At 37.6% G+C, this 23,849-nt stretch overlaps 1 protein-coding gene across 2 annotated transcripts in view; it reads right to left on the reverse strand.

The window, feature by feature from the left end:
• The window catches only part of ttyh2l (tweety homolog 2, like), a 38,683-nt gene extending 15,268 nt beyond the window's left edge, over positions 1-23,415 (reverse strand). Inside the window, exons 1-5 of one of the 2 annotated variants that reach the window (XM_079865266.1) lie at positions 22,987-23,373; positions 18,464-18,636; positions 9,374-9,485; positions 5,736-5,956; positions 1,847-1,942 (exon numbers count right to left, since the gene is read on the reverse strand). In XM_079865266.1, the coding sequence (XP_079721392.1) occupies positions 1,847-1,942; positions 5,736-5,956; positions 9,374-9,485; positions 18,464-18,636; positions 22,987-23,115 (731 nt within the window). In that variant the 5' untranslated portion in view covers positions 23,116-23,373. Of the gene's footprint in view, positions 1-1,846; positions 1,943-5,735; positions 5,957-9,373; positions 9,486-18,463; positions 18,637-22,986 lie in introns of both variants that reach the window. The other variant, XM_079865267.1, reaches the window with a different exon arrangement.
• Positions 23,416-23,849: the final 434 nt, after the last annotated feature.

Raw genomic sequence — 23,849 nt, forward strand, 5'->3', positions numbered from 1 at the left:
GATCATTTTCACCAAGGCTGCATTTATTTGACCAAAAATAGTAAAAACAGTAATATTGTGATTATTATGACAATTTAAACAAACTGTTTTCTATTTGAATACATTTTAAAGTGTATAAGTGTATTTCAGCATCATTTATCCATCATTTATCTTTCAGAAATCATTCTAATATTCTGATTTATGTTAAAAACAGGTTTGCTGCTTAATATTTTGGTGGTACAATTTTTCCATGATTCTTTGATGCATAGAAAGTTGAAAAGAACAACATTTATTTGAAACAGAAAACTTTTGCAACATTCAAAAATGTCTTTACTGTCACTTTATCAATTTTATGAATACTTGTGCTGACTAAAAGCATTAATAAATTAATTGAAAAAATTATTGAACGATTGAAAAAATCTAGATAATGTAGATTTTGCTAATCTAGCCCATAATAAGATCGCCAAAAGTCTGTGATAGAGCATTCTATTAAATATAATATATAATGCATATCTGATAAACATCTTTAAAGAGGAAAACATCAAGTGTTAGATCAGTGTTTCCTGTAGAGTTCTACCATGATACTAATCCTACTTAACTATAGTACTAAATGTATTAAAACACCATTTATTACACACATGTTTTGTGAATGTGTAAATGAATATCAACTAAACTTCCTATTAGCAAGTAAATCTGTTGATACTTCAAGTAGCTGCTCTCGGGTCACCATGATTTTGCCAAGACTTTTCTGACTGGTTCCTGGATCAACATATTTTATTGATCCTGGAACAACATTCCTGTCAAAAAAATGTAGTCCTAACCCTACCCATAACTTCTCCCTAAAATCAGAGGGAAATGATGGTGAATAACACTGATGTTGAAGCACCCAACCCTGGTTGTAAGCCTAAACTAGACATAAACTGTAAGCTTGACCCTCAAATCTGATTGGTTGATTGGAATGTTGTTCCATACCATAATGTTGATAATTAAGAATATTGCAAAAGGATCTGCCGAATGTGTATCTAACAGGAAACGTTTTAGTGATCAACTGCAGATGAGCGTAAACTCTACGGTGTGCTATCATGATAAGATTCTTGAAGTCGCTGAAGCATTCAGAAATCAACCTACAAAAGACTTATTAACTAAGTAACTTAATAAGCAAGTAGTAAGAAGCAAATGAATGAAGTGACAAAGTGATCAAACACGTGAGCATGTGAGTGATCATGTGAGTAAACAGGAAGTCAAAAGCAGACAGAGATGAATGGGGTGAACGGCTCCCTGGTGGCCATGGAAAATGGAGCCGACGTTTCCTCAAACAGCCTTTCTCGTCTGAAGATGGTCTTAAAAGCACCAATAAAGCGGATTGGAAGCACGTAGTAATTAGTTAAGGGCGAGCGCACACTCACGTGGGCAGAGAGATCAATAAGCATTAGTGGGGTAAGTGGGGATGGATCTAAAGGAGCTTCCAATAAGGAAAACGGAGAGAGAGAGAGAGAGAGAGAGGGGAAATGCAGGGCTCGCTGGCGACTGGCTAACCACTGCACTCGATGCACTCAAGAGTCTTTCCATAGAGGTCTGTTTATGTCAGAGGCAAAATTATTTTACTGTGCATCCGTTAGGGATTTAAGCTAGCAGAGATAAACAACTCTGCAACACTAAACAAACAATTCAAAACGAGAAAGTTATATACATGCTGAAATCTAAGTAATATGACATTTGACTCGTTGTGTACATACGCATACAGTACAAGTATGTATTGCATCCCAAATCAATGTTGACATCAAATGGCTTTATGTTTGCAAAAAAAGGTCATGGTTCAATCGCCAAAGCCAGGTGTCTAAACCATACATATTTAGAGCACACTTACACTGCGAACAGCCATCGAGACTGCTTTGCCAATCCCAGACATGCTAAGAGACAGATGACCAAGTCCAAAATCAGAAGCAGCAGGTACGTTAACCATCTGAAAGAAAGCAAACAATGATGAGGGTGGAAAGAAATGTTCAAATACAGATGTTTTCTATTTTTAATTAGGCCCCTTCAATTTAATTTTGTACATTAATTGGAATAAAAAAATAAAAAACTGTGATGAAAAGATAATGCACTTAATTATGCCCCTCTTATTCAAAATGGATTGCTGTGGCCAATGATAAACTTATCAAAAAGCCATTTTTTGTAATGTTTATTCAAAGTCTGCCATAATAACAATGTCTTAGAATTATCTTCAGTGCTTTTCTAAGAAAACATACCTTATATGTGATTTATTTTACATATAATTTGATTCATTAAACTGTGTATCATCTCATTCGATTGCATTTTTTAAAAATCAATGGACAGCTTTAATTTTAATATTCATCTTGTGTGATGTAAGTGTGTGGGAGCGTGCTGTCAGCAGGTCTCTAAGTATGACTTTAAAAGTGGGTGTTTATGGCACTCACATTATTCTTCCGTTGTATGTTTCCCATCTATACGATTAATAATTGAACAGACCAAATAGACATATGAATTTCATGAGCTCCAGCCAAGTATGTGAGAATAGACAATCTGCCAAACAGCTCACGCTGAGAAGGTGTTCCTTCCGGTGAACACACATCCTGTTTGAGCTCATAATTTCTTTTTTTATGTCGTATGAACTCATAACATTTTAATAAAAGATTTACAAAATGTTCTAATAAGCAGGGCACAGTTTTCTTACTAACGTCAGAGCCAACTAAAAAATTGAAACCACATGTAATGTGCTGTATTTTCTGTACTGCATTGATTCAAGTTCTACATGGTTTGGTGTGCTATTGGAATGCCTGGCAAACCACAATCTGATCTGTAATCCTACACCATGAGGACTTAAAAATGCTCACATATCTTGAGACAGAAAGAGAGGGAGGGAACGAGCGAAATATATGGAGACAGAGGTGTATGATGAATCAAGGAAGGGAGTCCAGAGGTCGGGCGATTAGATTTGCACATGAGTAATGGAGGAGGAGAGGTTTGAGCGCTGCTGCTCAATAGCACAGTCCTTTAGCTCTTTGAAACACTAGCTACTTGTCAATACATGCACTGCAAGTTCATAACGCGCAGGTCTACAAATGGAAATGTAATCTTCTAGGAGGACATACAAATCAATTAAACAAGACTAACAGCTCCAAAAGCAACCTAGTACACATGAGATACAGTAGTAGTGCCAGTAAAGGTGAACAAGTAGGCCAAAACTCAAAACAGGTTGATTTTGGTAGGGTGAGGGGGGAAAAGGGCAGAATGTTTGAGGAGTTTTGGGTCACATGTCTGAGAAGTAGGGCCATCATTTTTGAGGTGTAATGGACAAAGTTTTAGAAAAGGGGTCATTTGTTTGAGGAGTAGGTCAGAAGTATGCAAAATATGGTCACATGTTTGAGGAGTATGGTCAGATGTTTAAAAAAAAGGGTCACTTGTTTGAGGAGAAGAGCTCAAGAGACCTATTTTTCAAGTTTAAAAAATAGGGTCAAGTGTTTGAGAAGGCCAGAAGTCTGAAAAATAGGGTCACATATTTGATGACTAGGGCCAGAAGTTTGAAAAATAGGGTCACATGTTTGAGGAGCAGGCCGAAAAGTAAAAAAAATAAAAAATAAACAGGGTCACACGCTTGAGAAGGCTAGAAGTTTAAAAAATAGGGTCACATGTTTTGGGAGTAGAGCCAGAAGACAGGGGGAAAAAAGGGTCACATGCTTGAGGAGCAGGGAGAAATGTTTGAAATATAGGTTCGGATGTTTGAGGAGCAGGGCCAGTAGTCTGAAAAATAGGGTCACATTTTGAGAAGGCCAAAAGTTTGAAAATAGGGCACATGTTTGCAGAGGTGTAATGTCCAGGTTCAGAAAGTAAAAGTACTCCTCAGTATTTTGTTCCAATCACCTGGATTTGCTTATTAGCACAGTTTTTCAGCCAGGAGATAGAACTAATTAGTGAAATCAGCTGGCTGAGTAAACATATTGCAGGACTTTTACTTTCTGACCCCTGGACTTTACACCTCTGCATGTTTGAGAAGCAGGACCAGAAGTCTAAAAAATAGGGCACATGTTTAAGAAGTAGGGTCGGAAGTTTTAATAAAAGTCGGATGTTTGAGGATCAGGGCCAGAAGTCTGAAAAATAGGGTCCCATGTTTGAAAAGGTCAGAAGTTTGAAAAATAGGGTCACATGTTTGAGGAGCAGGACCAGAAGTCTGAAAAATAGGGTCACATGTTTGAAAAGGTCAGAAGTCTGAAAAATAGGGTCACATGCTTGAGGAGCAGGGCAAAAAGTTTTAAAAATTGGGTCATATGTTTCAGAAGTAGGGTCAGAAGTTTGAAAAATAGGGTTGGATGTTTGAGGAGCAGGGCCAGAAGTCTGGAAAATAGGGTCACATGTCTTAGAAGGCCAGAAGTTGAAAAATAGGGTACCATGTTTAAGGAACAGGACCAGAAGGCTGAAAAATAGGGTCCCATGTTTGAGGAGCAGGGCAAAATGTTTGAAATATAGGGTCACATGTTTGAGAAGTAGGGCCAGAAGTCTGAAAAATAGGGTCACATTTTGAGAAGGCCAGAAGTTTGAAAATAGGGCACATGTTTGAGAAGCAGGACCAGAATTCTGAAAAATAGGGTCACATGTTTAAGAAGTAGGGTCAGAAGTTTGAACAGTCGGATGTTTGAGGATTAGGGCCAGAAGTTTGAAAAATACGGCCATGTTTGAGGAGCAGGGCAAAAAGTTTGAAAAATAATAAAGACCTAAAGGTTAATGAAGGCCTTCTGAAGTGAAGCGGTGCGTTTGTGTAAGAAAAATATCCATATTTGAAACGTTATAAACTAAAATAACTAGCTTCTGACAGACGGTCTTTAATAAAAAAGCAACATTTTGAGCTAAAAGCAAAATCGTGTTTTTCCCAGAGATTACAACCAGATCGGATTCAGAACGATGATCAAAACATAGATGGAGTGGATCGAGTCCATCAACTCCTCCACAACTCGCACAGTCCTATACTTCGTCCTGGGTTGAATTTTCATTCTGAAACGTTATAGTTTTGTAACAGTATAGTTTAATGTTGATGATCGTGTTATTTTACATTCGCATCTGCTTACATATGCTATCACTTGTTCCTGCTTCTTCTTCGCATGTGTTCTTATCAGGAGATTCAGTACTCTTTGAGAAGATGTGTAATAGCGCCCCCTACCGTATAACAGTGAAAACACAGAAAGCCGGAAAAAGCATTCTCTCATACAGTAAGTGACAAAATATTCCGTCAATTGCAGGGAAAGAGTTAAAAAAACAAGAAGAAAATAATCAGAATATTGTACCTGGTGGGGAGTGCCCAATATTAACATGACACCTAAGCCATATTGTTATACAGTGCTAAAGTGGCCCTTCACAATGCAGAGGGCAACTGCCTATAGTTAGCAATGGCCCTATAGTATGCAGTGTTTAATAAACTGTTATACCAAATTCTGCTGGGGTGAAATTTAGTGCAGACCCATATTGTGATATATGTCGTATCGTATCGTGACTTTGTTGCCGATACACAGCCCTATTTGAGAAGGCTTGTAGTTTGAAAAATTGGGTCACATGTTTGACGAGCAAGGGCATCTGGAACATTCAGACACATTTCTGACCCACATCTACACCAGCAGTCTCAAGAGCAAATAGAGCCAACCTGTCTTTGACCTCTGATGAAACATAGGACATGATGTTGTAAAACAGTAAGTGCACAAAGTGAAGTAAATAAGCCAGCCTTACCCCACCAGCTCAAAGCAGCTCACCTATAGTACTCTATGAATGCAGTTTGGTCTGCGATGGCTGCCAAATCCACTTGCACCTTCCTTGTGTCTGGCATGGCTGTCAGCTGCTGGATAATGTTGTCGGCCATCTGCTGCATGAAACGCAAGGTTTGGGTGTAGTCCCCCCGTGGAGAAAATATCTCATCCAACCGATCCAGATGCTCCTTCAGCCCGACCTGCATACTACCCAATGAGTTTCCCACCTGAGAGCAGAGACAAAGAAAATTGCTGATCACTATTAGCAGGCTAATGGTGCCGCGCTGGCGCAGAGATGAATGGCCGTTTCCAATGAATTCTCTATGGGAGTGGGAGGCATGCACGGGTGATCATGGGATTGCCAAAGAAGCAAAGTGGCGAGAGTGACAAAAAGCTGAGATTTGTTTTGTTTGTTTAATTATTATAGATATTTGAAAGAATGTTGGGGTCCACACATACTTGACAAAACTGAATTTTGCAAATGTAACATCCCCCAAGTAAGTGGGATATTTCATTGGCAGGTATTGAGATAGTTTCTCCCAAGCCAGTGGATATGCAAGCTAAACATTTTTGAAAGATGCGTTTTGGACAAAGTGAGGGGTCTTATCCTCCTATTTTGAGGACCGAGAATCAAGAATCAGGCTAGACGGGACAGAAAGAAGCTAGTTTAGAAGAAACAGTACAAGACAGCAAAATGCAGTCATCAATCACAATTAGATTCAGCTAGGTCTAAAAATGGAAATATTTATGGAAATTGTATGACTCGGCGTGGCCACATTAGCAAAATGTAGCGTGCAAAAAGGTCCATTGTCTATAATATAGGGATGTATAATGCACAGGAACTCACTTCTCTTAGCCAACACATCAAATTTGTGACTTGAACAAATTTGTTCTACCACTTTGCTGCTCACCAAACTATAAGTGTGCCATAAAAATGTCAGACATCTTATTTTAACCAGAATAAGCTACACTAGACTGTCTAAATGGTTTTAAAGTTTGTTATTAGACATCAAATCATTAATAATGGATCAGTACATCAGTGTTTGCATGCTAAAAAACAATACATTTGCTTGAGTCTGTCCATTTGTCTCTTCTTTCCCTACTTTTAAAGGCCACCATGTGGCATTTCTGATAAATCTTAGTCTTGGCAATAATTGCTCATTCTTCTTTCGTTTCAGTGAAATGCATTATGTAGCTCTTTTGAATAATAGCTCTATAACTCATAATTTGGAGATGGTGGAAGCGTAATTAAGATTTGTAAAGATTAAGATTCATAAGGGCAACTTTCATGCATTAGAGTCAGTGTCCTTGTGGAAGGTGTGGACACTGAATGAAATAAAGTTAGAAGCATGCAAAATGGCAATCGCTACACCCATTTACTCACGGTTGCAACAGCTATTTTCTGGCACGCAACCACTGGCAGAAGCCATTTAAAAAGCTTGGCAGGTCTGAAAATTCCCTCCTCACTTTTCAGCATTCATGAATTCAGTTGTGCAATCATGCTTGGCCTTCAGACTGGTCCTCTTTATATTTCAATTTTAAAAGAGACGTTTACTAAAGCTGAAATTGGATTTATGCCATTTTAGTGAAGCCAAGTGCTGTTTGTTGTTCTCACATTCTGAATGTTGTTTTAGTTACAGCAAATAGTGAAAAGTCTGTTCTCAGCTCATTTAGATATGACCGCCCAACCGTGAAGCAATGCATTATAAGTGAGTGAGCCAAAGATACACTAGAAGAGAGAGAGAGAGAGATGGCAGGAAGAGTATCAGAGGAACAGAGGATGTCACCACAGGTAATGAACATCAGGGCTGTGAGAGGAGAACTGTTCTGCCAGCCAAATGCTCCGTTTACCAGACTCAACCTGCCATATGTTGAATTACACAGCCCTCACATCTGGGACATACTGCAGGAAACACTGTCTGTGGGTTGATTTAAACAGCATTGCTGTGAATTACAAAGAACCGCCCTATGCACAGTGCATTCTCGGAATAGATAACACAGTGACGTTTTTAATGGGAAAGCAAAGAACTTGTAAACCTGTCACTTAATATACACCGATTCCAACAAAGACTGAGATTAGTCGAAAAATTTAGCTTTTTGGCTCAAAAAAAGTGTAGTCTTCCTTACAGCTCATCCTTTTTTTTTTTTTTTTTTTTTTTTAAGTGATTGCCATTAAAACACGAACATTAAAACATTAAAATCACATTGATGCTTACACTAGCTATGTTTCCATCCACCTATTTTTATGCACATTTTGGGATATTGGATAAACAAAAAACTCTGGATGGAAACGAAAAGATGCACATAAATTCTAAAAATGTGCATTAAAAACGTATAAGCTCAACTGAGGCAGATAAATGTTTTATCCGATAAGAAGACATGCGCATATCTACTACGATGGAAACACATTAACCGAATAAATCCTTCGATGCGCAACAAGAAAACTCACGTTATTTTGCCTCAACAGTGGATGTGATTGGATAACTGGACTAGCCGGCAGACCAATAGCATCGCAGCATCTCAAATATTGGTTCTTAAATGCCTAAGATAAGTCTGTCATCAGAATTATTTGGTATGATGACATCCCAGAAGCGTCTCACATGATTGCGTTCACAAACACCTGGCATCTGAACGTGAGATAACATGACCGCTTCGTCTACACGGTCTGAGATGCAAGCCATTTGTGATGTAGGAAAAAAGAGCCACATTTTCTTCCCCAATTGCAGCAACTTTCATTTTTATTACAGATATTTTGCACCAATTTCCCAGAAAGTGACCATTTTTTTCTCTTAATCACATGGGATGGAAATGCTTTAATCGCAACCGTTTTATGCGATATTCCAATTTCTAATTTTAAGGTAGTTTCTCTGTTCTCAACATAGCCTGTAACTTCTTTTTGTTGTTTATCGTCGTCAGAAAACTTTGAGCTACCTGTGTTCAAATCATTTAAAAATAAAATTAAATAAAATAAAATAAAATAAAATAAAAAAAATAAAAAAATAAAAAAATAAAAAAATAAAATAAAATAAAATAAAATAAAATAAAATAAAATAAAATAAAATAAAATAAAATAAAATAAAATAAAATTAAATTAAATTAAATTAAATGGTGGTCTGTGATAGTCGTTCAGTAGTGGGTGTCCTCAATCACTCTGTGATCAGCATTGACAAACATTTCCAGCACATCCGTGGACGTGGATATACACATAGATTTTCAATCCCCTTTAAAGCAGATGAACAGATAATCCCAGTCTTCTCTCAGTGCTTACTGATTTCTCTTGCGGATGAATATACACAGCAGATGGATGTATTTGCATCTGGAGAGGTTTCTAGAATCAACAACTCAAACTTCTCAAAACACTGGAAGTTAAATTGGGGACTGACACTTTATGACTACAGCTCTGTGGCAGAAGTGACGCCTGCAGCAGTGCTGCGCTTCTGCATGTGTGTGTGTGTGTGTGTGTGCCACTCATCACATGATATTCCAGCACCAGCGAAAAGCCCCTGAGGCTCCAGCTCTTAGTTTTTAAGAATGCAGCATATAACAGGCAAAATTCAGATTTAAATTTAATCACAAACGTTCCTCAGGCTATTCCAATGAAATGAGACATGATGAGTGACGGGAGAAGGAAGTGAAACTCTTACCAGACTGCCAATGCCACCCAGTGTGTGATTGGCATTATAAATTGAGTAAGTCAACTGGTAAACTCCATCGTTGGTTTCGCTGTTTCCATAGAAACCCACACCCACCGCTGAACTGTGAGAAAAACAAATCAAGGCAAAACAACAGTTTGTGTTACAAATACAGTTTCATATCAATACAATTCTCTCATGTTGCTTCAAAAGGTTTGCTGAAGATTTGAGACATTTCAAGGTAAAGTTTTTTACCACTACAAAGATGAGGAATCAAATTATCCATCTTATGAGATTAAATATTTTAGCGGAGCTTCTTTAAAAAATCCTGCTCAGTTCAAAAAGATCATTTTATTTGGACTAAACTAACTAACCGAAATCAACTTACTAGCACCAGATCGATGAAACAAGACAGATACTATCATTCCTAAACACCAGAAGAACTAATGATAAGAGTAAAACATGGTAAAGTCTCACAGATTGATTTAGTAAAAGTAGTTAGATTATTTTTATATTTTCATGACCATCAAGCACATTTATTCTTATTTTCTACTTTTAATTATTCTCAATGGTGGTTCAATAATTTTCCTCAATATCATAGTAAAAAAAAAAAATGCATTACGATTTTTTTTAATAGAAGTACAACCAACACAACCATAATGTATAAATAAATAAATACATAAATAAATATATATATATATATATATATATATATATATATATATATATATATTGTATTACAGATATGTAAATGAGACGTTTTACATTGCTGTTATAAAATTTTCTCAAGGCACAAAAGACACGCTACCGTACAAATGTGTGGTGTCGATACGTTTTTTAGAAATCTTATGCTCTCCAAAGGCTGCATTTTTATGATGAAAAAAAAAAATACAGTAACGAGAAATATCGTGAAATATTATTAACTATTTTTCTACTGTAATATATTTAAAAATGTAATTTATTCCTGTGATGCAAAGCTGTATTTTCAGCATCATTACTCCAGTCTTCAGTGTCACATGATCCTTCAGAAATCATTCTAATATGATGATTTGCTGCTCAAGAAATATTTCAGATTATTATAAGTGTTGAAAACAGTTGTGCTGCTCAATATTTTTTGCAGAAAACGTGATAAAATAAATTTCAGGATTATTTGAGGAATAGAAAGTTTAAAAACGAACAGCATTTATGTGAAATAGACTTTTTGAATAACATTATACATTTATTTACTGTCACTTCTGATCACATTCTTGCTGAATAAAAATACTAATTTCTTTCAGTAAAAAAAGGGTTTTTGAGACAGGTTTTGAGAGATTCACCCAGGGTACGTCTTATCACTTGTTAATTTATATTGAAGGACCCTTGTTTCACAGAGTAGACAATTCCCAGGCCCAAGTTGCCCAAACACATCTGACACCAGCTGCCACCGCAATAAACAGCTCACCAGTACCAGTTTGACTTAAAAATTCATCATTTTGACTCAATTGGTCTCGAGGTGGCTTCTAATGTGAAATCTGAGTAAATATTTCAAAGCAGCCTCCAGAATTGTGCTCTACCTAATTAGCCTGCTCTGCTCAGAAACCAGTTTACTCTCTTCTCCAGACAGCATCAGATCCGCTTCATTAAGCAACCTCATCAGAAGCATGTGTGCAGACCGTCAAGCTCTAGGACCGCTCAGTCCATCTCAGCAAAGCATCTAAAACCCCCATTCCTTATGTTAGAGACACAGTCCATTTCAGATGTGATATTTCTCCGGCGTTTTTGAGAACATCTCCACATCTATGTCTCATTTTCTTTGAAGGCTTCATCAGAGAGGCTATTTTTCAGACTGACAAAAGAAAAAACACTGTATTGGCTGTAACAGTTACATTGGTATGATTAATTGGATGTTTCAGCTATTTGTCCATCCATCCATCCATCTATCCATCCATTCGCCCATCCATCCATCTGTCCATGTATCCATCAGTGCATCTATCTGTTTTGTCTGTCTGCACGTCCATTCACCCCACCCATCAATCTATTGGTCTGTCCATGTATCCATCCATGCATTTATCTGTCTTGGTCCGTCCACCCATCCATCCATCCATCCATCCATCCATCCATCCATCCATCCATCCATCCATCCATCCATCAGCTCATACCCCCATCTATCTGTCCATCCCTCCATCCGTTTGTCAATCCATCCATGCATCCATCTGTTTATCTATCTATATATCTATCTATCCATCCATCCACTCATCCATCCATCCATCCGTCTGTCCATGTATCCATCCATGCATCTATCTGTTTATCTATCTATCCATCCATCCATCCATGCATCTATCTATCTGCCTTGTCTGTATGTCCGTCCATTCACCCATATATCCATACATCCATCTATCCATCTATCAATCCATCCCCCCCATCCATCCATCCATCCATGTCTGTCCATTAATCCAACCATGTCCGTCCATTCACCCATCCATCCATCCATCCATCCATCCATCCATCCATCCATCCATCCATCCATCCATCCATCCATCCATCCATCCATCCATCCATCCATTAATCAATCCATCCACCCATCCATCATTTTTCTTCAGTATCCCTCAGTATCCTGTCACGAAACAAAGGCAAGTTGTCACATTAATAATAAAGTAACATATACATCTATCTATTCATCCATCCGTCCATCCATCCATCTATTTATCAGCTCTAGCAACACTCTAGGAAACAGCCAAGATGCATGAAAAAACACAGACAGGGGATTTATCCTTGAAACCCTTTTTCCAACTTTTCTTTTCTAGTTAATTAAGTTTTTAAAAACTAATACTGAAGATGGAGATTAGAAAACCTAAATATAGGCTAAATTAGAAAATGTTCAGTAGATTATTTATCTGTCTTCATTTTTTTTTTTTTTTTAATAGGTTTATAAGTGCTCCTCAGAAAATAATTACTTTTTATTTTATTACTAATAACTAGCCCCAGAATGAATCTGCTGACCTTTTTATGGAAAAATGGAATTTCTATGCCAGCACCAATGGTATTCATGGCATGATCTATCACCCATAGATGGATTGATAGCCAGCAGCCATATCACCCTGTAGCCCAAGACTGGTTGCCCACTGAAGCTAAGCAGGGCTGAGCCTGGTCAGTACCTGGATGGGAGACCTCCTGAGAAAACCAGGTTGCTGCTGGAAGAGGTGTTAGTGAGGCCAGCAGGGGGTGCTCACCCTGTGGTCTGTGTGGGTCCTAATGCCCCAGTGTAGTGACGGGGAAACTATACTGCCAAAAGAGCACCGTCCTTCGGATGAGACGTTAAACCGAGGTCCTGACTCTCTGTGGTCATTAAAAATCCCAGGATGTCTTTCGAAAGAGTAGGGGTGTAACCCCGGCATCCTGGCCAAATTTGCCCAGTGGCCTCTGTCCATCATGGCCTCCTAATCCTCCCCATATACTGATTGGCTTCATCACTCTCCTCTCCACCAGTAAGCTGGTGTGTGGTGGGCGTTCTGGCGCAATATGGCTGCCGTCGCATCATCCAGGTGGATGCTGCACATTGGTGGTGGTTGAGGAGATTCCCCCCTTCTATGTAAAGCGCTTTGAGTGTTGAGAAAAGCGCTATATAAATGTGATGAATTATTATTATTATTATTATGATTTCATAATCTTTCTGTTTTTTACCTCTAGTATTTTTCCCTTGTCCATGCCATTATTGCCATTACTGACTGACTCAAACTTAAAAATGAGACAAAACAAACTGGGTCGACAAAGGACATTGTCACCCACAAATCCAGTTTCAGCTGAAAAGCATGAATTTGAATGCTGTGCAATGTGCATAATTAAAATAAAGGCTCTACTGCATAAACAAGTGATGTACAAAATGCAACAGCAAATGAAATAATGTGTCTGTCCAACAGTTAAAACATACATAATACATGATACCAGAACATGGTTCCAATATAGTAAATGGCATTAATATTTATAGCATTTTTACATTTTTTGTCCTCAAAGCATCTCATGGGCCTGACTGGACTCTTTAGTCTTGACACCTCTGTTCTCACTAACACACTGTACACCTTGTTAATCCACAAACACACACATGAACACCCAAATAAAAACACCTTCAATGCAAATATAAGAAACCCACTGTAAATATAAGAAATCCACAGTGGAGACTGAGCAGATGGCATACACTGTCCTGCTAAAGTAACTCCTCAACAGGGTGTGTGTGTGCGTGTGTGTGTGTGTGCGTGTGCAGGTGGTCTGAGTGAGAATCCTGTCTCTGATTTCCCCTAAGCATGATGGATTCCTGGCTCTTTCCTTATATCATTACTACAACTCCCTCAGGCCAGCAGCATTTCTGCTCCCATTAGCAATTGAGTGCGCTAGCCTGGCTTTCAACCACAAGCTGCTGAAATCACTGCTCATCTGGATGCATCTCACCTACAAACTGCAGTTCTCCAATAATTGAAGTGCCAAAAGCAAATAAGGTGCAAATTTGAAATAAATGATTGGACACAGTGAACGATTAAACAAGTGAAAGTGCAAAGATTTAAATAGTTCTTAAAGAAGTGGATCATACAAACACTGCCTGTGGTGTTTTTAAAATGTTCATAGGGATAGTTCACCCTAAAATGAAAATGAAAGGGCTCCTTTAATGTCCTTTTCACAAGATTTAAATTAAGGTGTGAAAAATCTAACATCGTGACAGCCCTACTTCAAATCTTCTCCTTTTGTATCCAATAGATACAAATAAATAACAGTGAGGACTGATATCACAGCTAGAGACCGGTGAGCCTCCTCTAAGCTGTCCATTGCTTCAGTAAACACTTACATGCTCCCGCTGAGCACTGATAGAGCGTTGAAAGGATAAAGTGCCATTTAAACGCCTAATATGTCCAAACGTGCAAATGAGAGACACACTATCTCTATAAATCTGCAGGGTCAAGTGCTGTTCAGAAGCTGGATCAGAATTAGAGGGTCAGTTTCCTGAATCTTCACCCATCAGGCATCTCTGCAGGGCTTTAATGGGGTCGGCGCTGTCATTAGACCACAGGGCACAGCTAACTGAAAAGAACGTTCGTTTATGATTAGCAAAAATTGAGATAAACTGAAAAACTGTGGACTATGGGGTGAAAGGGGCTAATGTTTTTCTGTAAATGTGAAGGAAAAGTGGCTAAAGGAGAGAACTGGCTTCTAATATACAGTACATGACAATGGTATTACCTACATCCAAGTGTTTTAGAAGGAACGGAGCCACTGAAAATAAAAACTATCCCTGTTCTGATTAAAAATGGTAATATAATGGAATTAAAGAGCGCCTTAGAGCTGATGGGTTAATCCAATAAGGACGACCACGGGCCACCTGACACAAACATGAATGAGATAAACAGCCACATTATTGAGTTAAGGTCTTAGTATAACAGTGTCTTAGCTTAAGAACGTGTTCTGCTGCAGTACATCCCCACGACAGCACACATGCACCTTCACGCAGGGTCGCAACCACCATAAACATTTAGAAATGTAATGTATGTGTCCACAATTCACATAAGTGGTCAACTGGTATGGATTTACTTAAGGAATATCTCATCCAAAAATGAAATTCACCTTCTGAAGCCATTTACAAGAAGTTTGGTCTGAAGAACAAACTCAAATTCAGGTTATTCAGGTCATCAGAAAATGAACATAGAAGTAACACAAGCACATGTGATGTTTATCTGTGATAGAGAGGAAACAGTAAGAGGAAGGTGATGTCATATAGTAAGTGGAGGACATGAGAAAACTGAGCTTGCAACTTGATGCTTGTTTTTAGAACACTGTCGCTGTGTCCTATATATATAGTGTGACCTTATATCTATCAGGCCACAAAACTCCAATTTGGATTTTATATAGGTCTTTAAAAGAGCCAATTATTAATAATAAAGTGTGTTAGAAAGCATGTACAATAGTAAAAGGTTAAGTCAGACTTTGTGCTAAGCAGATCACGCAGTAGCAGTTAACATGACAATGGCCCTGTGTCTAGATCTGGAATGCTAACTCAATCACGACCCAAACTTTCATGACTGTCACAAGTTTAAGATGAACACTCTGCCAATTCAATTTAGCACTTAAGCAGAAGCATTTGTTCTCTTTTATTGACACAATGTGAACGCAAACAGTGTTAGCAGTGTGCTAACTCTCCAATGCTCTAGAGGTTTGAGCCTCTGGGAAGATTGATTTATAGGTTCTCTTGAGGGTAGGAACTAAGCTTTAGGAGATCACTCATGCACATATCCTACCAGAGACGAATCTCACTTTCTGTATCCTGAACCTGTTCCATATCTCACTGTTAACATGATCTCTAACAGTCTTTGTGCGTAAGAGATCCTGACGTGTTTTAATTCTAATGACAACCACTGGACATCATGAATCATGTGACACGTGTGTTCTGGTTAGCAGAGAATGAATTTGCCTACATATCCGGCTCAAAGAGAATAGAGGTGAAGGAGGATTAATTCGCACAAAATTAGAATTGAGTTTCCATCTTAATTCCTACCATTCGGAGCTGAATGCAGTGGTTCGTGCTCTGATTTGCACCGCCGTTTGGGAGAACAAGGAACTGTGCATGAGGTCACAGCACACAAGCTTAAATACTAAAAATATCTCTTCCACAGCTAACATCTCACCCATGAACCTGTCGCATAACAAATCCAATCCAAATGCACCATTATCCATGGTAAAATACTGCTGATGTCCTAAATGAAATGCCACAGGTTAAACCTTAAACGCATACCTCGGGTCTTTATCGACCCGGCACGTCATTCGCAACCCTCCCCCTCATTCATTTTTTTTTTAAAGTTAGACATTAACCTTCTTAGTACTCCTCAACCAATTCATTGTAAACAATATAACAAGAAAAAAATTCAATTATAAAAGAATGTCTGTTTTATTTTATTTTATTTTATTATAAATGTTATATTTATATATATTTAAAGTGTATAGGGTCGCTAGCGACTCAAGCTATGTAATTGTGTAAGTAATTTTTTTCTGTGAAACAATAGTTGAATCTCAATAAATGCAATTACAACCAACTAGGCTTCCGAACATCACGTTTAGGTCTAGTGGTATGAGTGTGTGTGAAGTGAACAGTGTTCTCAGCTGGAGTTGTTGGTGTGCATTAGCCTGACGTCGTCATACTCAGATTCTAGTCAGAATATGAGTCTGATACTGCTCCATTGGGCTGTGATTATGGGGCGTGTTTCAACCAAACCAGGAAAGAAAATGCCTCTGCACTCAATTGGATGGACCTACAACCAATCAGAGCAATGGAGTAAGTGACGCATGTTCTTCATTCATCTTTCCGTTCGACAAATGCCTTGATCGCGGTTCTCTATTCCTCTTTTAAAATCAATGCTCTGTCGATATCTTCTATAACAGACTCGATGGCAGAATCTACAAATCTCAATTCTCCAGCGGCAGCCATCTTTGTTGTAAACGAATTCAACCCAAGCGCTCTTTGGTGACGTGGATGATTACGTTACTGTTGATCATCTGTCCATCATCATATAAAGCCTGCCCTGACAATTTGATTGGTCCGAACAGCTCTGGTTCGAGCATAGTTGCTCCACAACGGATCAAGTCCAGACCGAACTTCCCGACCTCAAATGTTGTGGGCGGGACTAAGTTTGGCTGGCATCCAGGCTAGGTGTGCATGGAAATGCAGTAAGATGGGAAGCATTCCATGTCTTTCCATCACTAAGAACCCATGTACTCAGTCCAAGTCTTTTGGCAACTGTGAGAGGATCGGTAAACTTTTGGTGTCCCTTAGGAACATGCAAGGGGTTTCGTACCCTCACTGGTGACTTGGATGTGACCCACAGGATGTGACTTGACAGTTTTGTCATTGAGCTGACACACATGACATGACCGGACTTCTCCTGTGCCAGTCTTTCAGTGCACTGTTGCAGAGTCAACTGAGTTTGGATGTGCTTTAAACTTTCTAAAGCTGGATGATACAGTCACACCAGTGTGCCAACTTCGCCGTCTGCCACTTTCTGTTCGTAGTGTTGTGTCAGAGGAATTAAATCGCTTGCAAGCAGCCGGGGTGATAGAACACATCAACGTCTCTGCATGGGTGTCTCCGACTGTTGTTATGCATTAAAATCAGGTAAAATTAGGATGTGTGTTGACCTCAGAGAGCCAAATAAAGCAGAGATTGTGGACTCTTTTCTACTTTCTGCTCTAAAATTCTCTACTCTTTTAACTCTTTTCTCTACCATCGACCAAGTGCCGCTGCATGAGGACATTTCCTCCTTCATGAGGATTTCCTCCTTCACCCAAGGGACGGGACTTTGAGTTGTTGCCTTACTATAAACTGAGAAAAAAAAAAAAACTTAGCATTGAGCCCTGATATATTAAAGTCACAGCTAAATAAGTCATTGATTACAAATGGTTTATGTAAAGATTGAGTTTAAGTTCACTTAAATTAAAAGTTAAATTTTTTAAAGCCTAATAAATGTTAAAATGTATAGCTTTCAATTATACTGTAATGCTGAATAGATATGTTACATATGTTTCTAACATATATATATATATATACATATATATACATATATGTATATATATATATATATATATATATATATATATATATATATATATATATATATATATATTATTTTTTTAAAAATCAGTATGCCATATATTCAATTTATTTATTTATCCAAAAAGAAATTCCCATAATGATACAGCTGAATTTTCAGCAGCCATTACTCTAGTCATTTTTTTTGGACTATTAGATAAATAAAGTTCCAAAGAGCAGCATTTATTTGAAATATAAATATTTTGTAACCTTAAAAAACGTCTTTACTGTCACTTTTAATCAATTTAATGCATCCTTGCTGAACATAAGCATTAATTTTTTCTTTTTTTTTTTTTTTTTTTTTAAATCTCAACGACCCCAAAATTTTTTTTTTCAACAATTATTTTGGAAAAAATGTCCATAGACAGAAAAAAATCAAATAAATAAATAAAATAGCTACGTCATCGACTCTAAAGTGGTGATGAATAAAATGATGCTGAATTCAGAAATACACATGCACATGTCCTCACAGGTGCAAAACAAAGTGACCATAAACAACTCACCATATGACCAGACCGGTGATAACAGCAGTCCATGTGACACAGCAGGTGTCAGGCCTTTTGACTTCCTCATCCTCTTCCCTTCGACAGCAGCACAGGCAGGTCAGATACGCAGACAGAACCAGCAGACTCAAGCCCAGACCCAGCGCAGACACACAGGCCAGCAAGACGAGAGCCTGCCGGACAGAGTCAAGAAAACACGGGCCAGATGGTCAAATCAAACAGAGATTAGTGATGCTGCTGCAGTGTACTTTCTTAATCAGTATTTTAGTCTTGCTTTCCAGTAAAAGATCATCAGAAAAAAATGCTTGAATAAAAAAAAAATATTTTTTTTCAGAGAATTTCTAATAGGCGTTAAACGTTTGTACCAGAACACAAGACAAATATGTTTTGCAGTGTAAAAATAATGCAAATGTTCTAAGCTACACTTGAGTGTGGTACATTATTTGCGATGGTATGAGGAAAGGACTGAACAGAGATGTTTTCTGAACAGTCTTATGTAGAAAATTGAAAAACAAAGGTGTTTGCATCTCTAAGAGATTATGTATCTTGACGTTGCGCATGGAACGGTTCAAGGCTGTGGGTGGATAAATCATATAATGGTTGTTATGAGGGCGTGCTTGAGCCCCCACGTGCATCGCCATGGCAACCCACATGGACTGAGGCTAAACAGAAACCTTCAGTCTTTGAGTCCAACATCATGTGATGAAAGTAAAGCACGTCAGCTCTGGAGTCTTGTGATCAAAGGAGACCAGAAGGACAGCCGGATATTATATATATATATATATATATATATATATATATATATATATATATATATATATATATATATATATATATATATATATATATATATATTACATTAGATTAGATTTTATTAGGTTAAGAAAACATTGCAAAGGGCTACTGCTCATTTAAATGCAAAACAAATACTTGACAAGCTTTTTAAATGTTAAAGTTGCGTCAGGGGATGGAAAAGTGTGGTTACCACAGAGTGCAAACCTCAATTTCACATTAAATAATCACAACATGCTCTTGGGAAATTCCAAGCAAAATTACTAAAATCACTAAAGGCTGCTGTGACATTATTTTCAATGGTACAGTTAAACCGCCATATAAGAACTTGGGAATTATGGTCAAAACCAAAGTGTAGAGTTAGAATAGCTCTGTTACAATAATAAAAGGTGAAAAGTAAGTTACTAATGCCGAATTTTAGTATTGATCACTGTTAATGAAAATCATATCTATCTCATGAGTATCAGTTATTTGCGAGCTGTTCAAATGCATGAATGTGAACATGTCCATATTTGCATGTTACTCTCTGTATGGGAAAGGCTATTTTAGGTCAAATCTATAATATTAAAATAATGCCTATGTATTGTACCTGTTTTTATATTGCATGTATGATTAATTTTTCATTATTTTCTCTTGTTTGAACAACTGAATTATCATTAACTTTAAATTGATATTTTAGTGTCCTGAATTTGAATTGTTTTATAGTGTATTTTTTGTAAATAAACTTAATTGCTATAAATAAATTGCTATTTGCAGATCAATTTACATTCAAGTCCTTAACCAACACATCTTACTGTAAGATGAAGTATATAAAAACAAGTTTTTACATAAAAAATCAAGTAGTTTTGTACTTTGACCCCTAAACGGACACCTCGGGTGACCCGTGACGTCAATCTCTATCTCCGTCAGATCCGGGTCACTAAAGACCCGAATGTGTAAAAATGATTGGCGAAACATTCATGCATTTAAGGGTTAACTCAAAAAGTGAAACAAAGTAATATTTTATCAGGGTATCTGCACTTTTACGCAAATACCTGATTTGTGTAGTTCGTACACTGTCTGCAACCAAAAGTCAGATCTCACCACGACCTCAAACACTACACATCCACATTACTCTGTACTCCTTAATAACGGAAATTTCAGTAAAATCTAAGACATGCTGATATAGTTAAATGCAAACATGAGACCTCTATTATGTCTCCAAAGCTATAAAATAATAACTAATGCAACATCACAGTCCCCTGGACATACGTTTTCACAATTTTTAAACAACTTAATTACCAATAAACTCTGTAACCTGCAACTGACTTGCTAACCTCCTACCTAACAGAGTGTGTTTGCGAACTCAACACCGGTGACAGTCATTATTACCAATAATAAAACCGTTTGATCTCTATATTTGTCCCATGCATTGTTTTCAGAGGAAGTTTATCAGAAGAGCACCACTTAAAACCAAACTTCCTGCCAGTGCTAAAAAAAACAGACATATTGAGGCAAGCCGGACGTCTATTCAGAAGGCCAAGCAATAAAGGAAATAAACATTTCATTTACATATACTTGCTTCAAAAAAATATTGTATATTGTATAGTAATGGCATCTAATTGCCATATTCAGCTACCATAAAAACTATGATGATACTACCAATGTACATGTCCAGAAAACCACTGGATTTATTTACCATGGTTCTTTTTTTTAGTAAAAGAACATACTAAAATGTAATTGCTTTGAGAAACGTTATTATGTAATAAAAACTACAACCACATTAAATAAGATTGTCATTTTTTGTGATGTGAATTTCAAATCGCAATGTCAAAGATTGATAACACACGTTTACTAAAGAAAGTACAATTCCTGAGATTGATTTCGATTTAACCGAGAGAAAGATGTGAAAAGCATTCTTTATTTTAGAACGAGGGATGAGATAAACTTGCTGCTTCACTGATTTTCTCATGTAACCCAGAAAATGTGACCTTGAACAAGGAACGTAATATCCTTTATGATAAAAACCCCAGCAGAAGTATCGACTGAATCGATGAGGGAAATGTTCCTCTGGAGACTGTATTCTGCTAGAGTACAAATCACAGTGTAGGGGAAACAGAGACTATTTAATGGAGATCTGACACACCACCAGACACATCTGTTTACACCAGATATTGCACATTTATAGAGTTTAGTGAGAGACATTTATGATTATCACACATTTTTGGTCCCAGGATGCTGAAGGTACACACTATATTCCATTACTGGAATGTGGAACTCTTGTCTTAGCAGTAATGGATTTGGATTATGTAAACAAACAGATGCATAGCTACAAGTCACAGATGTCAGAAGCTGTTTGAGTTCTACACAACTGCTGAGCTGAGAGAAACCAGTGATCCACTACAGAATTACATTTCACACTCATCATCCTGCATGTTTCACCACTACACCTGCAAGAACAGGCCACTGTTCTTCAGGGGAGACCGGGGCTAGTTGTCACAGGATACTTCAGTGATTATTTCTATGGGGACGTTGTTTTATTATTATTTTTTTTAATCAGTTTCTGTAGGAACATGTCTTAAAGGCTTGGCCCAGAAAAATAGGAAAACGTGGGACATGTGACACCGATTTCAGAAGATTAGAATTCCTGTAAAAAGCTATTTACAACATATTTTGGGGTTCATTTAAAGTCACCATTTTAATGGTATAGCTCACTATTTATTGTAAATGATTTATCCGTGCATTATTTATTTATTTATTCATGTGTCCTCATATTGTTTAATCAGAATAACTTCCCCTCCCTCTTTCAGTGACATCTCTTCTCTTCTCTTCTCTTCTCTGATGACGTGTTTACTGGCGTGAGGGCGGGGTCAACCTGTCACTCACATGAGATCCACCAATAGAAAACCACAACCATTCAATCATTCCCCATGGACAAAATCAAGTTCGGCCCTACATTTTTTTCTTGTTTGAGAAGCCGTTTCACTCGGATATAGGAGGGAAGAAAAGACTAAACTTCCATTTCATGTTGACTCTAAAATGTAGCATATAAAAGTGATTTAATTGATTTCCAGATAAATGCAAATACATTATTAAAACTGATGAAAAAACAAAGACTGAAGTTATATATATATATTGTTTTTTTTTTGTTTTTTGTTTTTTTTTGTGTGTGCCAAATTTGTTTTAGAGACTGGCACACAGTCAAGAGTCAACTTTAAAATTAAGTCCCGCTATGTTTTCAGGACAAAGGTGTTTTTCATTCATATCAGGTTGGGGTAAGTTGTCACACGTTTGAAAGTATTATAGTGTAGTAAATTAATGCATTATGTAGTAAATGTATGTATTAATAAATGTATTAATTATAATATTTTTTGGCCAAATGGTTTGGTATTTTGCACGTTATTTTATCAATTTGTTTTTATATAGAATACAGTATTTTGTTATAGTTATACATAGTTTTATATAGAATACAGTATTTTGTTATAGTTATATATAATTAGTTGTAACTATTATACGTATACATACACACACACACACACACATATATATATATATATAGAGAGAGAGAGAGAGAGAGAGAGAGAGAGAGAGAGAGAGAGAGAGAGAGAGAGAGAGAGTTATAACTATTATAATTTAAATAGTTATTCTATAGTTGACTCTTGTATGCATGTGTGTCAGTTGTTTACCAAACTGGTAACGTTTACTTAGATTTCCCCCCTCCATAAACTAAAAATACATTCAACTCCTCTCACCTGCTGATAGCTGGCGTCCTCCGGTTTAAAAGTATTATCAACCGCCTGGAAATTAAAATTAAGATGCGGGAAATTGTGCAGCCAGTAGGTCCACCATGGAGCAATGTAGTCCTGTCGCGATGAGGCCATCCCGGGCGAGAAACTCAAGAACACCGCTGATCTCTGGAGCGCTCCGGTAATCCTCACTGTTCACTCTATTAAAACACCAAACACAACGAAGATCCGCCACCCGAAGACGAGACGCAATGACAACACAGGGAAACACCGCACAAAAGTATTTCCCCTAGCTCTTTTCGCTTAAAAGGATGCATAACACACGAGTTGAGTGTGTGACTGCGTGCAGAGTGATCAGCTGTGACCCCTTCAGAGCTCCCTGTCCCTGACACTGACTGACTCCACGCGTCTCTCCTGCGACTGCGCACCGCACGCGCTCAGGGAGCGAGCGTCGACGGCACTGATCGCTCCGGACAAATTGCAAACTCATGTATAAACAGCACCGGCAAAATTTTCAAGCAAAATGTATGGAAGCCCATTTATTCCACGTAAGGGAAGAAAAACATGCTTTGGTAAATCATAAGTAGGCTATATGACAAAAAGTCAAAATGTAGCCTACATAAAATGTCATAATGACAAGTTAGATTGGGCCAGGATTAGATCTTAGTTCAATTAGGGCATTTAAGAAGCTTTTATAAACGTACCTTAGAAAAATAACATTAGGCCTACTGGTGCATCTTGAGACCATGCTTGAGACACAACAATGACATATTTTAAGAAATATGTCACTTAACTTGCTTTCAGTTAAAACATCTCAAACATGCATTTTATTCTGAAACTAGGTTTAAGCATTGACTGTGGAAAAGTTC

The sequence above is a fragment of the Squalius cephalus genome (genome assembly GCF_949319135.1).
Source record: "Squalius cephalus genome assembly, chromosome: 1".
NCBI classification, from domain to species: domain Eukaryota; kingdom Metazoa; phylum Chordata; class Actinopteri; order Cypriniformes; family Leuciscidae; genus Squalius; species Squalius cephalus.